General features: G+C 37.4%; 1 protein-coding gene across 3 annotated transcripts; it reads right to left on the reverse strand.

Moving 5' to 3' along the window:
* Positions 1–2228: 2228 nt before the first annotated feature.
* Positions 2229–17331, reverse strand: LOC134678324 (uncharacterized). 3 transcript variants are annotated; one of them, XM_063536852.1, is made up of 6 exons: positions 17249–17331; positions 8551–8643; positions 7974–8069; positions 6400–6593; positions 5832–5948; positions 2229–4641 (listed from the first exon to the last, which is right to left on the reverse strand). In XM_063536852.1, exons 1-6 carry the CDS (start codon positions 17295–17297, stop codon positions 4537–4539), a joined length of 654 nt encoding a protein of 217 aa, XP_063392922.1. In that variant the 5' UTR covers positions 17298–17331; the 3' UTR covers positions 2229–4536. The 3 variants fall into 3 exon arrangements, with proteins under 3 accessions (XP_063392922.1, XP_063392924.1, XP_063392925.1); XM_063536854.1 differs by having other exon boundaries at positions 2230–4641; positions 7974–8060; XM_063536855.1 differs by lacking the exon at positions 7974–8069 and having other exon boundaries at positions 2231–4641.
* Positions 17332–17764: the final 433 nt, after the last annotated feature.

Raw genomic sequence — 17764 nt, forward strand, 5'->3', positions numbered from 1 at the left:
TGGACATTCTATCTACCTCGCATTTTGCTTTATGAGAGAGTGAGACATGCTATTGGACAGGTGGAATACCACCCTAAGACAGCGGAGGTACGTGAAACTTATTAATAATCTCTAGACTACAGGAAAGAGAGTTCATAATTTGACTGTCCTGTCCAAACACTAACGTATGCCACCTGTCCAATGTCAATGCGTCTCACTCTCTCATTAAGCAAAATTGTGAGACTCAATCACATATTGGACAGATGGAATATCACCCATACACAACCATGCCTGTGTTAAATTCGAAAAATCTACTGGTTTTGATTAGAAATGTCACAGAGGGGTGTTAATGAGTGTGGGTGCGGTGCTTTACCTTGTATTCATATTGTCTTAGGGGATATCTTTGAGATAAGTTAATATCCAGGGTACAGTCAGCTAAGTAGTTAGATTGGCACCCTTGCATACATATTTGTACTCAGGTTTTGCTGACTATACATAATTAATTACCAAATTTAACTCATTGTAACAAATAAGGATCATATTAAGAGCATTAAATTCATAATGAAATTGATACAGGCCTAATATTTTAAATTTTGCATGAAATCAGGAATATTCCACAGATGCGACCAGAAATAACAAAGTATCACGAATGGTACGAAAAACAATAAAGTTGATGTGAAATATATTAGTAGCTCTTAAATTAAATAATAATTATTTTTGGTACAAGTGCGGAAAAGAGGAAATGCGAATTACCTATCCGCACGTGTATCGTACAACGTTTTACAGTACATATATGGCCCTTTAAACTTTTGACATACGCACGAAAAGTGTTATTTTACGCACTAGTGCGGGAAAATAGGGCCATATGTAATGGCCTTTAATAGTCATTTACTATTTTATCACCATTTCTAATAGCAAAATTAAATATTGAGACACTTTCAATTTCACTTCTTCCTTCACAAAAAGCTTCAAAGTCACTTCACAAAAAGAAGGTTACATGTTTGCTAGATCGCCAGCCACAATAAAAATCGAATTTGCTCATATATCCTATATCAATGACATCTTAGCACCAACTTAGATCTATTTCGGGAGTTTACATTCTATCGTCGGAGTCTATAATGTTAACATTTCATCAATTTTACGAGTACAATAGTTTTTAGATTTAATTAAGCTATCTAAGGAATCTTTTAATACATTAACAAGTAAAAATTGTTCATATTAAATCAAATTGTAGATTATATACATTTATAACTTAGGTGTAAATTTCATATGAATATACAGAACGTTTTGTGCACTTTTAAATTACAATAATAAAGTCACAGGCAAAGTAGGCTTCGAAGTCATGATCCGTAAAAATATGTCTATACCTGTTAGGAAAATCCGTATATACTTTACGGGCTATTTAGTGTCAGTATTTATATGTGGGTAGATTGAGATGTAGGGTAGGTTGATCGGCATGCAAGACAAATAATAAATCAGTCTATAATCAGCTGAGGTGGTTTCATTGTACGTTTCCCAATACTTTACATGGCGCAGCCGGTAGGATACGAACCTACGCTACATCTCAATCTACTTGACCTCACAATCTACATCTAAATACTGAGCTTTATTAAAATCCAGTCTACCATCAAGTGATTATTGTAACATGAATTGAACGGATTGGTAGATAGAGGGCGCTTAAGTCGCTATCTCGCTGAACGTTTACTTGCATTATCTTACTTAGGCCCACTTGTATCATCCCACTGACCCGGGGTTAAGCGGATAAACCGTTAACCCAGTGTCAAATTGTATTGGTAACCATGGTAACTCCAAGTTTAACCGGTTAACCTCGGGTTAGTGGTATGGTGCAAGTGGCCCTTAGTAATTTAGTAAAAAAAAATACATCAAAATTGTAAAGTTTCTTCTAAATTAAATAAATAGTAAGAGAATTAGTGCATCACATTTATTAAGCAAATTGATATGTTTGAAAATTTTCCGAGTTTGGATCCTACATATTTTCAATTTACATGTAGGTTTATCCAACTAAGGGCCAGTTGCACCATCTACACTTGATAGACTGATCAATGGCTTTCGGCCATGAACTATGAAAGTTGCCATATAACAAAGTTTAGCGAACGCTTTAGCGGTGACGGTTGGTACAATCGACCCTAATGCTCTAGTTTCTTAGGATAGCGGTGCCGTCATATGGCAGCCGTCTCCATACAAATATTACGACATCCATATTTAGCCGTATTATTTAGTATGGAGACGGCCGCTATATGACGGCACCGCTATCCTAGGAAAACCGATCTTAAGTGATCGATTGACATTCTTAATTTGTTCTCTTAAATTGACAGTATTGTCAATACTGAAATTAATTAATTTTATTTATCTTGAACCATACGTCTATTATATTTTGTATTGTAATCTCTAATAGTAACTATATCGTAACTATTACCTAAACTAAGTCTATAGTTCGTTTTTATTAGCATTAGAAATAAGGTAAACAATCTTGATGTGTCTTTTAATTGAAAAACACATTTTAAAAATAAGTTACGGCAAATATGTTACAATTATGAATCTAATACGATCATTTATATTCTTCTGCTTTCATAAGTAATACCTAGTTTTTGATTTTTTAAAAACTTTAGATTAGATTAGATGTTTTTCATTTACAAGACATGTCAAGATCGCTTGCCTTCTTACAAGTTCTTTCTAATGCTAATAAAACGAACTATAGTAATAAGCATGTATAATTAATAAGACACTAACTGTGATGTACGACTAAGCAATTGCAACTAATACCACATTGAAACAATTGTAAAGTGAATTTATAAATGAAATCACTAAGCCACGGTTTGTTGCATCGGTGAGTAGCGTTGTAGAAAAATAAAATTCAATCATTATATTCATCAAATTGTTATAAAGTAATTCAATATTTCAAATATAATATGAAATAATATCAAAAATGAAACGAGTGTCAACTCATTGAAGATACATAATATTGTCTTCGGTTACAGCGATAGTTACTCATGAAATAAAACTATTGAAAGTATTGAAACGTCGGGATGTAGTATATATTCAATATACGCGATATAATCCGTTTCAATAGTTTTATTTCTTTGAAGATACTTTGGTTCAAAGGACTTTAACTCAAGCTTCGTGTCCCGTACCTATACATCAGTGAAGTCCTTTGTTTGCTTCACTGCAACCTTTCTTTTGCCACTTTCAGTTAGTCACAACCTATTAGCCTGAAGGTACCATAACATTACATTAATAGACCACCAACATATACATATAATTTCAATCAGATATTGTGATCAAGTAACAAATATAACTAGAAAATTCTTGCAAAAAGCTTACACGAGACTGTTCACCGTGTATGTTAAGAGGAAAAGGGACGACTGTTACTCCATTTTCCTCTCTGGATATTGACATTATGGAAAATATTTATACAACATGTATATACTACAAAATGTGTCAAAATACACTCAGCGTCACGGAAATCGCACGCCTTCGTATGGTGCGAGCGATTCTAGCTCTTAGTGAAATAGTTTAGCCTTATTCAATTTGACATCATTTAAAAGCTAATTGAATAACTTTAATCTGATATCTCTTTTGCTTACCGACAATCTTCATAGTAAATAAATCACGTCTTTCAAAGGAAAGAATCCCTTGCGCCCGAAGGTGTGCGATTTCCGTGACACTGAGAGGTTTTCAACAATGTCATGTCACCCAGGGAGGAAAATGCGGACTACGTTTGTATGAAAAGTAGGGATGTACCGACTAGTCGCCGACTAGTAGGGATGTACCGACTAGTCGCCGACTAGTAGGGATAGCCGACTATCCGGCCTCATTTTTAGTCAGCGATTAGTCGGCGACTAGGCAAAAATGGCCGATTAGTCGGCACTTTATAAGTGACAGAAAAACAGGGCAAAAAGAAATAAACTGCAAATATTTACCATAATTAAGCTTTTCACCTATTTCACCCAAAATCCTATCTAGGGTGCTTACGAAAATTGTTGTTAAAGTATTGACCGTGTGGTCGCTTTTTCATATCCGAAAGACTGGTAGCCTTAGGATTTTTTTTGTAGCGGTAGATGTGATGAATAGCGTGACGAAAGAGGTCAAACGGTTGTTTTTAAGTGCATCTGAACCGAACTTAGACAAACTAATGATCTAACTAATGGGGGCCGATTTTTGAAATTCGACCACACGATTTCGTGTATTTCGTTAAATAATATCTGCACTTTTTAGGCATTTAAATTCTACGAATAGAATTGAAATCGAATGGTCAATACCAATAGATTCCAAATTTCGATCGCTCGTATTTCAAAAATTAGCATTTCGACGAAATCGAGCGATCGAAATTCAAAAATCAGCCCCCTGGCCGACTAGCCAACTAGTCGGCCTACTAATCGGCCATCCGAACGCCGATTAGGCTAGTCGGCCAAATCAATAGTCGGTACATCATTAATGAAAAGGCGATTTCCCTCGTCTTAATAAGCTCACCAGACCATAGCTTAAGGATTTCGTTACTTAAAGTAATGATGGCTTGGGTTCCTATATGCCGATATGCTATGTGCAGTTGGAGGCGCGCTGTTGACGCCAGGCAGAGTGGAATCCGGCGGCCGAGTCCGAGTCCGAGTCGCCGGTCTCGCTGCTGCCGATGCGAGCTCGCGGCTGTAAACGCAAGTAGAACATGTATAAACATGAGTTAAATACTAACCCCCTTCGTTCGTCCCTTTCCATGATACCAATACGTCGGAAAGGGACAAACGATTATTATCGGCTTGTCAACTTTAGTAAACGTTTATGAATAAGGGGGTAACTCTGTAAACAGGCCCTAAGGCAAGTATACACGCTCCTAGAGGATTTATCAGATAAAAATAAATTATTGATATCTCCCATACGAAATTATAGAATACCGGTGTCTTTGAGTAATTTTCAGATACTTGAGTAACTTTTGAGAAAGTACCTTAATTTAATCAGCGGAATGCACCCTTGAAATTAGCGGAGTTTAAAAAAGATATAACTAAATGTATTGGTGAAACAGAAGAATTCTTCTGTTTCAATATTCCGAGTCAAAAACAATAAGAGAGAAAAGGGGAGGTTTGTTAAAACCTTACCTTTTTACCTACCTATTCCTACATAAGTTCATTTATAAACATTGTAATGTATTTATTTTTACTTATTTACAATGTCATACCTGAATTGTGGACCTAAATAATAGTCATTTTATCGTTCATCGTTATAAACAAATAATATTTTCAATTATTAGTCACGATTATGTATTAAATAACAATTATCTTTGTACAGTGAAGCGAAAGTAAAGTTTTAAAAAGTAGATATTTTTGCAATCATCTAGTTACGTGTTTGAAATTGCATCGTTAAATTAAAGAAACATTCCTTAGAAATAATTGGTTAAACAAGAAAAATTTTATAGGTAACTACTTAAAACGTGACGCTTAGCTGTTACCCTAAGCGATAGTGGCGGTTTGCTGGGTGGTTTGAGGCCCCGTGGCCAAGATGACAATCATTGAAGATAGATGTGAACGTCACTTGAAAAATATCAGGATGTCAAATACGAACGGCACATTTCAAGAGCCCCGGGGCTTAAGGGGCCTAATGAGTGCCCCCCACAAATTAATACAAAATGAAACAGCCTAGCAAATTATTGGTAGCGAAAGTCTTATGTCTTTTAGGGCTGATTTAGACGGCGCGCGAACTCGCTTGCGGTTTTAGTTACATTGCGGACTATTGGTTACGTCCGATTCAACCGACCGATCAAAAACCGCAATATAATGAAACTCGCACGCAAGTGTTCGCATGGCCTAAATGAACCCTTAGGCTAGTGCTAAAGCAGTATATACCTGATCAGGAGTAGTGGGCGTGCTCCGGCTGTGGGAGCCCAGGCCTCGACGCCCCTGGGCACCACGCCGTCTCACCTTGCCACTGTTCGTAGGAGGAGGCATCAGCTTATCATCCTTCTAAAAATAAACAATTATAATGAGTAAAAAACAAGAGGAGAACTTTCAGCTTTCTTTCATAAAACGATCAGCTGATAACCCTATTTCAGCACTCGCGTAAGACCTTGGCACTCTTCACTCTCAAAAGCCTGCCTCGACCCCGTTGCCAGTAACTAATTATTGACGAATTTCAGCCTGCTTACAAATATAATCACAAACTACCAGGATCCTAAATGAAATCGTCAGTCCATGTTTGAAGATCTCTTATGCTGTGTCTTTTGCAGAAATCTGCCACCTTGTGGCATAAAGAGAATACTTAAGTTTATGTTTTTATAGGTACATGTACTTCCCGCCAAAAAGTAGGGGTCTCCTGTTGCCCCTACAGTTTATGCACGCTCCTTTCACGTGTTTACTACTATATTTAAAGCTTTCCCCAACTTAACAATTAATCTAGTTACAAATAGAAGCAAACCTGCAGGTTGTCCGCCGAGCCCCAGCTCTTGTGCGAGGCGTCGTCAGAGTTGCGCTCCAGCGGCCTGTCCCTGGCCGACTTGGGCATGTACGCGGACGAGCGCGTCGCGCCCACGCCCAGGAAGTTGCTGAAAGCCTCCGTAGTCTTCTTCACGCGGACGTTTAACGACCCGATCCGGAGGAAACTCTCTTTTTCTGGGGGAATAAATCGGCAACATTGTAAAGTAAGGTCAGTCTTATTAAATATCTTAAGAACGGGTCGCTCACGTATTTTAAGTCGAAAAACGCTCCCCACCCGCTCGCGCTCGCTTGACGCGGAAGTAACCCGTTCATAAGATATTTAATATGTCTGTGTCTCACGGAAGTTTTGTTATTAAGGTCAGTCTGTTTTTGCGGCAAACATTACCAAGGTCCCTTGATCAAGGAGCGGTATGGCAATAAGACAGTGTATGTCAGTTCGACTTGAAAGATAGCTTAATCTAGACATAAAAGTGTAGTAAAGTATGTTAATAACATCACTATTTACAAGGACCGACTACAAGTTAACTAATAAGGCCGTAGAACAAATATAGACAATAGAGTATATAAACACACAGGTACCTATTAATATGTGGACATCACACACAGAAAAGTGCAAAATAACAAAATAAGTTAGTTTACATCAGAAAACCGAATACGAAATTTACACAGTTAACGCGGTACATACATGTTGACAAAAAGTGACCTAGAGATTATAAAAAGTACCCTCCGCCATACCTTTTACCCCTATACAAGTATAATCCCACAACGTCTTTATCAATACTTGCCTATGAATCTATAATATTTTCTTTTAAAAGTTCCAGGATTAAGCGAATTTAAACTGTTGAGAGACTGTTTAACGCATATGGCTTAAATTTTGAACAATTATAGCAACTACGTACCTACTACCACTATATAATACGGGAAAAAGTCAATTGTTTTTATCATTTAGGTACTTGCAGCAAAGAATTAAAGTGTTTTCTCATTTCAAAATGGTACCTATAACTGTAATTTTCAGAACACCAGTGACTATACGAACCAAAACCCTACATACCACAAGAAAGGAAGATTAGGCTGTGCTTGTCAAAACCAAATTGTACGGGACATTTATTAATCATTAGCAAATAATTGACACATTAAAATTGCTGCATTTTTCCATTCTGTAAACTATTTTAACTTACCTATATTGAAAAAATATATCTTTATTACGAAACTAAACTAATAATATTATATATATATTCTTCTTCTACCTAGCGTTATCCCCGTCTTTGCCAGGGTCCGCTTTCCTAACTAATTGTAATTATGCAACAAAAGAAAAACTAATTAAGAAACATAGACCTATAATGCCTAAGTCAAAATTTAGACTCGCGAGTCTCAATAGGTGGGTATAGGTATCATTATGTTTCAACTTTGTATGCTACAGAGAGAGATGGCGCAAGAAACTGTCATCACTGTTATCAGTCTAGATTTAACCACAAACACAGCCGAGCCGAGTATTAGAGGTGTGAGACAAACAACGTGAAATTATAATCCACCAGTGTATTCTTCATTTCTTACTTGACATCGCATGAACTGTTGGATGAGGGGTTATTCTTACAACCGGTGGAGAGGTGACAGTCCCTTTCAAATCAAACGTATTCGCCTCTGTATACTCTGTGAATTCGACAGTTGATAATAACTCTGAGGTAAAAAGTTACGTCGCTATTTTCAGAGACTCATACAAATATATTCTCTCATAAAAAAATACTATTTCTTTCAAGAACATATTTCATATGATTTTAACAAGTTATGCTGATGTATAATATATTGTAGCACACTTTTTACACAAATTGACTAAGCCCCACGGTAAGCTCAAGAAAGCTTGTGTTGTGGGTACTCAGACAACGATATATATAATATATATAAATATTTAAGTACATAGAAAACAACCATGACTCAGGAACAAATATCTATATCATCATACAAATAAATGCCCTTACCAGGATTCGAACCCGGGACCATCGGCTTCATAGGCAGTGTCACTACCCACTAGGCCAGACCGGTCGTCAAATAACATGCCTTCTAAAATTTACTAAAAAAATAATAATTTACATACAGGTGGATAATATTTGTACCAGTAGTAAAGTACACTCACTTCTGTAAGAGCCTGGGGACATGGAGGTGTCAATGTTGACCAGATATTGCCTTGGCTTCCGGCCAGACCAGTCTCTAGCATTTGGATCCGCATCTGGAAAAATTAACGATTTAAAACATGAAGTCATTTAAAAATAGTAGTTTGGTTACAAGGGATCAAAATCATATATTTGCGTCAAGGACTTACCTACATTGAATCCTGAATGAAGCGATGGATTCTAAAGTAGAATCCTGAGCGTAATGAAGCATTCAAGTGTTAACGCCCAAGACGAAATAATATTGATACCGTGTGACAAATACTGCTTATCACATCTCCTATGAGGGAATTATGATGCTTAAAACGGATTATTTAAGCTAAAAAAATTATATGCAAATAATTTAGAAATAGTGTGCTAGAACAGAAAAGTTTTACTATGATCCCTCCTAGCAGGGAAGAAAAGTGCCACTTTGATTCCTCCTAGCAGGGAAGATAAAGCCCTTTTCTGAATAGGTGATGTTGCATCTTTAGCTGTAGTCTAGCTGTAGGTAGATTATAATTTACATAAGAAAAATCAATAAAAAAATTAGCTCATACAAAAAGCTACACTCCGTTAATTTTTTGGAGACAAAAAACAAGACAACGAAAAAAATGTTGACCTAATTACTTGATCGAAACCAGCTACGTACTAGTAAAAGAAAATTGTTGATGAGCCAGCTACGTTAGAGTATAAAAATTGGCCAAGAGCATGTCGAGCATGCTTAGTGTAGGGTTTCGTAGTTACCATTCTGTCAAAATAGACCAAACGGGGGCTATTAGTAAGTATCATAAGGGAGCACCTTTGCAGCGCCTTGTACATTACGTCTTTTTTTACTAAGAAAAGAAGATTTTTTGCAATAACTCACAAACGACTAGACCGATCATGTTCGCTATAGTTTTCATTGAAAGTATTTATTAAGCTGGACCCGTGGTTCTAAAGTTAGAGGGGGGGGACACATTTTTTTTTTCTTTCGGAGCGCATATTTCCGAAAATATTAACCGTATTTATTTTGAAAGACCTATCCAACGATACCCCACACTATCGGGACAAAGCAAAAAAAATAAAAAAAAAGCTTTTTGTATGGGCGGTACCTACGCTAAAAATTTTTTTTTTGTTAAATGGGTAAATAAATACTCTTTGAAGTGATAATTAAGTCCATTAAGTGGCTACTTGAAACATCTAATAAATAGCTGACATGACGAAGAACCTTGACTGCCAATAATTTAGGAAAAAATATTAATAATACATTCGCATAATATGCTTAAAAAGTACGTTCAATTATACTACATATTATTCAACCTTATTTTTATTTAAAATTGAATGGATATAAAAAAGATACGTTTAGTACGTACAACTTTAGTTGCTAAGGTATTTGGAATTACATAATACAAATACTACAGTTCGTTTTTTTTAGCATTAGAAATAAGGTAAACAATCTTGACGTGTCTTTATTTGAAAAACACATTTTAAAAATAAGTTAAGGCAAGTATGTAACAATTATGAATCTAATACGATCATTTATATTCTTCTGCTTTCATAAGTAATAGTTTTTGAGTTTTAAAAAGCGTTTTTCAATTAAAAGACATGTCAAGATCGCTTACCTTCTTGCAAGTTCTTTCTAATGCTAAAAAAAACGAACTATAAGTAAAAATAAATACTTTATTGTGACAACTTGAAAATTGATTTGTAAACCTTACCCACATGCCCGCAAAATGCCCGCTGGAGTGCGACGTATGGCCATTTAAGGCCAACGTGCACCATCTCACTAACCCGGGGTTAAGCGGTTAAACCGTTAACCCAATGTCAAATTGAACTGGTAACCATGGTAACTCCAGGTGTAACCGGTTAACCCCGGGTTAGTGGGATGGTGCAAGTGGCCCTTAGTAAGACTAGGCGTCTTTGACCAACTGTAAGGCCGACCACGTACTGTCGTTGGGCCGTTTGCACTTTGCGCTAGAAAAACCTGAAAGCAACAGGTTGTAGAAAATTAAAAACATTTGGGTTTTTAAACTTTATTTGGTACTACAACTACTTCTACATTAAAGCGAGATAAATATCAATGTAGGGCCGTTCGTATACCTACAGCGATTCAATTAGTGACACTGCAACTTTCGTATAATTAGGTATACGAATGGATACCGAGAAACGTAAGAAGGTGTAGTAAGCTGTGTTGAATATATCTTAAAATGTAACAATTAGTTTAATTACTTTATATAAATATACTATAAATGACTAGATTTTACTATAAACATTCATATCTTACTTAAAAATATAAATTATAGGCCCATAAAATAACTAAGAAGCATAGCTTACAGCGGAGCTTTTATAACAGAATAATTTTGGTTCGCACCCTTTGGGTTCACAGCCGTGAAAATACTTTGTATAATAAATGATTGGTACAATGTATACAATTTTTTTCTGGGATGGCTTAAACGATCCCGACGCCAAAGATATACAAATACAATTTTGTTATGTTGAAACGCTAATTAAACCGTTCACACTATGACAATGGTTCTTTTTTTAACAGACATAGTATTTAAATCCGTAGGATACAATAATTAAATTGAGTTATAGTCAGACCGTAAAAAGTCTGCAGCGATTTTGATAGCCCACGCAGTGCAAGTGTCATTTTAAACGTCAAACTTCTATGAAATTATGACGTTTACATAACACTTACACTGCGTGGGCTATCAAATCCGCTGCAGACTTTGTTTGGTGCGACTATAAGTACTTGTAATTATTAATTTCACCGATTGAATATTCTGAACTAACACATGCATTGCTGTTGCATATTGAATATTATAATGGATAAATGATCATAAGTCTAAACCTAAATCGCGTTCCCCCTCAATTAAATAAATATTCATGGAGTTTGAATGTCGACGGAAGTCTTCACATAGTCACTTGCACGCCATACTGAAACTTGGCATAGTAACGAGGGTCCAGTTCAAACATCGGCTGGTAGCAATCGTAGCACACCCACTGCGCAATCTTCGGAATATACCACAATACGTGCACTCCTTCGACAAAACAGGGGCGGGCCGAGGGGCACCAAGGATGTGGGATAGATCTTATGAACACTATATCCAAGTTGGTTGCATCTATTTCGGCGAATCGTTCCTGGCACAGAAAGAGAAGATTCACTTTCAGCATTGGAGGGAGGCCGATGTACCGAAAGCAGATATTTTCTACAACGCGACAGAACGCTTCCACCGTCCGCGGGATGGGTAGTCAAGTGAACAGTGCCGCGGTGACTATGTCCTCGACGTAGGCGCGCATGTCTGGCAACTCATTGAAATCACCGTAATTTTCCCACCGGTTGGCCATATTCTGCAATAAAAAAAAATCTGGTGTAAACGTCACAGTAACTGTCCGTTTATCTTCACGCTTAAACTGCTGAACCAATTTAGATGGGAATTTATATGTATTTTCATGTCCGGGGAGAGATAGGATTTAGCAATTGTCATCATTCCATACAGACGAAGTCAAGGGCAGAAGCTAGTTGTAAAATAAATATAAAAAAAAAGTTTATGTAAGTAATACAACTAATGCTAAAATATGCTACTTAATTAGTTACATATGTTATTAAACATACAATTGCAATGAAATGAAATCGTGAAAAAAATTGCCAAATTCGTTTGCGCAATGACAAAAAGAAAAATACGGCAGTTCTAAAAATAGCAGACAAAATGGAAAAAGGGATACATTTTTTTAATATCTAAAATTTTAAGGCTCATAAATCACATAATAATATTTATTAGCCAATGCTGTAGCATGTTTTAATTAAAAAAAAGAGACGGATTGTAGTTCGCTATGCATTACCTTAGCAAGTAGACAAAAGGCAATTCACCAAATTGTTTCTCATATTGTAATGAGCTACTTTTATTATTAAAAATGTTCATTTTTATTAGTTCTCACTTGAAGTCGTTAATAACGTCCAACGGTACTTACAGGTGTTATGGTCGCAGGTACGGAGTTGCAGGAGATTGGCACCGTCACACTAATCAGTCTCTGCGTGGGTTTCGCCGGGCGGCCGATTGGTATCGACCAATCTGTTATTATTTACGACGCATGCACTAACGAAGGGATGCTACTCAAAAACACTGTCTTATCCATTGACGATGATATGACGACAACAATAAATAAATACGTATTTTGGAGACAATCTAAAGCAGTTTGACCGAGTCCCAAAATAAACAAAATTGTACATTGGATACTAGGCGACGATATACAATTAATGAGCATACAAATCTCACCCGAACCATTTAAACTGTTTAAAAACTGTAAATCAAGTATTGATTCATTCGATATTTTTCTATAAGCACATCACTGTCACTTTTTTGTTGTTGTGTTGTTATCCCGTTCCACAAAATATAAAAGGAAAGAGATGCACTATGTGAAAAATAACAAATCAACAGTTTGTATACGAGTAATTTTAGATCACAAGCGAGCGTTCTACTCTGGGGAGCCATTAAAAGAATGTGTGGGCCGGAGACCTGAGATAATAATATGTAATAGGAAATCCAGGTTAACAGGGACTGGCTCATCCAAGTTGATACTTCCCCTGCGGTCGCTTAGCAATGGAAATATACACAACTACTACTCCGGTCGTCCTTAGGGACTTCCTTTGTAAGAGGCCCGGTTGCACGCCATCTGGTTTAAAGCATTGGAACTCGTATCGCGGGAAGGATACGAAGTTATAAGCAGTTTGGGTTTCACAATACGCCATCGCCATCTATCACCAAGCATCGGAAACACAAACCGAACAACGTACACCCACAAAGGAGAGCTAATGCTCTTATTACTAACGTAATGGATGCAGTTCGAGGCTTTGGTTATAGATGACGTTAGTGACGTGAACAATTTTTGCAGCTTGTTGTACGTGTGATGTTAAAAGATTTTTTAATATCTAAAATATCGAAGTAGTTTCAATTATTTGCCTATATATAAGCAGATAATTTACCTTTGTTTCGTGCTCTCTTTAACACATTAATTGCCTTTAAGTGCTAAGGGTTACCACGTCTTAGGCGTATGGAACGCGTAGTCGCTACGAACAGTGTACCCGACAGTCGGGTTCATGGCGCTGAATGAGTTAGGCACTGCATGGTTGCTTAGAAACATAATTGTTGGTACCAAATCTATACCTCATGAAATCCTTTTTTATGTCCCCTGGGAGGTAATTAACCTCAGGTTCCGAACAGATTACTACTACTAGAGACTACTTTTAGAAATTTAATTCATATTGAATTGGAATAGAATTTGTTTTATCTCATTCAATTTCAAACAATACAAAATCAGCTATCAGTAGAAGCAAAGAGAATAGATAGTATAGAGGGCTATTGCCAAAGTAAATTTTGTAGTCACGGTACATTTACTGCCATCTATCGACACACGATGAAAACTTAAAATAAAATTGAAAATGTATAAATTAATCAAAATATGTTTACGGAGAAATGATTTTTTTTTGTTCCATACTGACCTATATTCTTTTACTGATATGTCTTAAAATTGTTAAATATCAAACGGTGTCGTCAACGCCATCTAGCCGAGAATAGGCCAAAGGTAATGGTGCCATCTATTCGAGAATGACTTTTTCTTGATTTCCGAGGCACGTTTTTTCTTAGACTTTATTTATCTTATACGGAGTTACATATATCTCTGGTAGAAGTTTTTGTACAGCTAGGAGATTTTGGATGTTTCATTGTTATGCCTGAGCCTATGTTGGATATTAGGCACACAAATGTATTGCTCCTGCCATGACTAAAAGATAATCTTAAAGGCTGAGTTTAATGTAACGTTTAATTATGAAAACGCCATGCAGCTCTTTTACAAAATACAAAAAAAATGCGTTTTTTTCGAGAGAAAATTGTCAATGGCTTATCGCTTCCTCATCGGCGGTCAAACAGATGTCTTAGGGCTCATTTAGACGATGCGAGAACTCGTATGCGAGTTTCATTACATTGCGGATTTTGATCGGTTCGTAAAATTGGACGTAAACAACAGTCCGCAATGTAACAAAAAACTGCGAGTTCGTGCGCCGTCTAAATCAGCCCTTACCCTAATAGCATTTTCTTGTAGGGATTTTGTTGGGCCTTTGTTTACGTATTAGTTGGGCAACCGTTATATTTGGCCGTACGATTTGCTGGAGGGCCCTCGACAAAGGCCCTCCCGAAGATTCCCAACAGAGGGCCATAAGAGTAATTTTTTAGTTGGGCCTATTTAAATAAATCATACAATTATTCAACGGTGGTGGTTTTGGTTGGGCCGTGGTTGGGCCTATACACATTTGTTTGATGGTTGGTTAATTGTTACATTTGGCCGTACGATTTGCTGGAGGGCCCTCGACAAAGGCCCTCCCGAAGATTCCCAACAGAGGGCCATTAGAGTAATTTTTTCGTTGGGCCTATTTAAATAAATCATACAATTATTCAACGGTGGTGGTTTTGGTTGGGCCGTGGCTGGGCCTATACACATTTGTTTGATGGTTGGTTAATTGTTACATTTTGCCGTATGGCTTGCTGTAGGGCCAACTGCAAAAAAATAAAAAAGGGCAATTTTTTCGTTGTGCTTCTGTTTGCAAATTCAACAATTACCCAACGGCAAGTCAGGTAGGTCGGTAGGTAGTCGTGCACCAGGTTGAAGGCCCAACACAGCTTGTCCCACAAAGGGCCAACATTGTAACTTTAACGTTGGGCCTTGTGTAGGATTCTTACAATACTACCGTAGGTAAATAGTTGTGTAATTTATAGTGGGCCTACAGTCTAATTATGTAATGGGCTTTTGTTTACGAGTCCTACAGTTACCCTACGTTAAGTAAGTGGTTGTGTAATACGACGTTGGGCCTTTGCTGATAAATATTACAATTACACTACGGTAGGCATTGGTTGTATCCACATGAAGGCACATGAAGGCCCTAGGCAGCAGTTGTTGTTAATCTTCTCTGTATCGTTCCAATTCTAGTATATGTACTGCCGAAGCAAGTACACTTACTATACACTCTAATTTGTATATATACTAACCGCACTTCGAAACTTCGTAAGCGAGATTTATGTTTTTTGAGATTTAAATTGAGAAAATGTTGGTAAAATACAATTTTTTAAATTTATATATAAATTTTATAGTTATAGCTATTAGATTTATAAGTTACTTTTAAACAATATTATGATTATATCCGGAATAATCGAGAAAATAACTATAACTTCGATGTTTGGAGACAGTAACGCCATCTAGTGACGCCACAAGCAAACTCAACTGGTATTGTTGGGCATCAGTACCACAGCCAATGTTGGTAAATGCGATATTTGTGCTCACTGTGCCAACGAATGTTATCGTTGTTTAGCCACCGGTACCAAAATACACAAAGGCCCATTGTTAGGCGTCAGTTCCACAGCCAATGTTGGTAAATACGATATTTGTCATCATTGGGCCATCGGATGATATCTTTGACTAGCCAACGTTACCAAAATACACAAAGGCCCATTGTTGGGCATCCGTGCCACAGCCAATGTTGGTAAATGCGGTATTCGTCACCATTGGGCCAACGAATGTTATCGTTGTTTAGCGAACGGTAGCAAAATACACAAAGGCCCATTGTTGGGCCTCAATGCTACAGCCAATGTTGGTAAATGCGATATTTGTCGTCATTGGGCCATCGTATGATATCGTTGATTAGCCAACGTTGCCAAAATAAACAAAGGCCCATTGTTGGGCATCAGTGTCACAGCCAATGTTGGTAAATGCGATATTTGTCATCATTGGGCCATCGGATGATATCGTTGATTAGCCAACGTTACCAAAATACACAAAGGCCCATTGTTGGGCATCAATGCTACAGTCAATGTTGGTAAATGCGATATTTGTCATCATTGGGCCATCGGATGATATCGTTGATTAGCCAACGTTACCAAAATAAACAAAGGCCCGTTGTTGGGCATCAATGCTACAGCCAATGTTGGTAAATGCGATATTTGTCGTCATTGGGCCATCGGATGATATCGTTGATTAGCCAACGTTACCAAAATAAACAAAGGCCCATTGTTGGGCATCAGTGCCACAGCCAATGTTGGTAAATGCGATTTTTGTCATCTTTGGGCCATCGGATGATATCGTTGATTAGCCAACGTTACCAAAATACACAAAGGCCCATTGTTGGGCATCCGTGCCACAGCCAATGTTGGTAAATGCGGTATTCGTCACCATTGGGCCAACGAATGTTATCGTTGTTTAGCGAACGGTAGCAAAATACACAAAGGCCCATTGTTGGGCATCACTGCCACTGCCAATGTTGGTAAATGCGATATATGTCATCATTGGGCCAATGAATATTATCGTTGTTTAGCCAACGGTACCAAAATACACAAAGGCCCATTGTTGGGCATCTGTGCCACAGCGAATGTTGGTAAATGCGATGGTGGGCCAATACAAAATTAATGTTGGCTACGGAACGAACCTCATCCCAACGTTTTCCCTACCGTTGGCACCGTGGGCCCCAACGAAAATGCTACTAGGGTATCGTGTAGTGGCTTACCTTAAAATATAATTGAATTTGTTTCAGAAACAGAAACAAAACAAAAGTAACTCTGTTTAATTTAATAATGATTAAAATTTCATTGTAGGTTATTTTATAATAGTTTTAGAACCGTAGCTAGCTAGAGGTTAAAGTAAAATAAAACAAATATTTACCGTAAGCTTCCACTAGCAGTCTGAAGAGATTTTCATGACGAAACTGCATGGCGATGTGTAGAGGTGTGTACCCCTGTCAAATATACACAGCATCTTAATGTCAGTTGTCTTAAGTAGGTAAAAAAACCGGGCAAGTGCGAGTCGGACTCGCGCACGAAGGGTTCCGTACCATAATGCAAAAAAAGGCAAAAAAAAAACGGTCACCTATCCAAGTACTGACCCCACCCGACGTTGCTTAACTTCAGTCAAAAATCACGTTTGTTGTATGGGAGCCCCACTTAAATCTTTATTTTATTCTGTTTTTAGTTTTTGTTGTTATAGCGGCAACAGAAATACCTCATCTGTGAAAATTTCAACTGTCTAGCTATCACGGTTCGTGAAATACAGCCTGGTGACACGGTGACAGAGGAACGGACAACAGAGTCTTAGTAATAGGGTCCCGTTTTACCCTTTGTGTACGGAACCCTAAAAAGACGCGAAGAATTAGATAATGAAATTTCGATACCGCGGACCGAT

This window comes from Cydia fagiglandana, chromosome Z (genome assembly GCF_963556715.1).
Source record: "Cydia fagiglandana chromosome Z, ilCydFagi1.1, whole genome shotgun sequence".
NCBI classification, from domain to species: domain Eukaryota; kingdom Metazoa; phylum Arthropoda; class Insecta; order Lepidoptera; family Tortricidae; genus Cydia; species Cydia fagiglandana.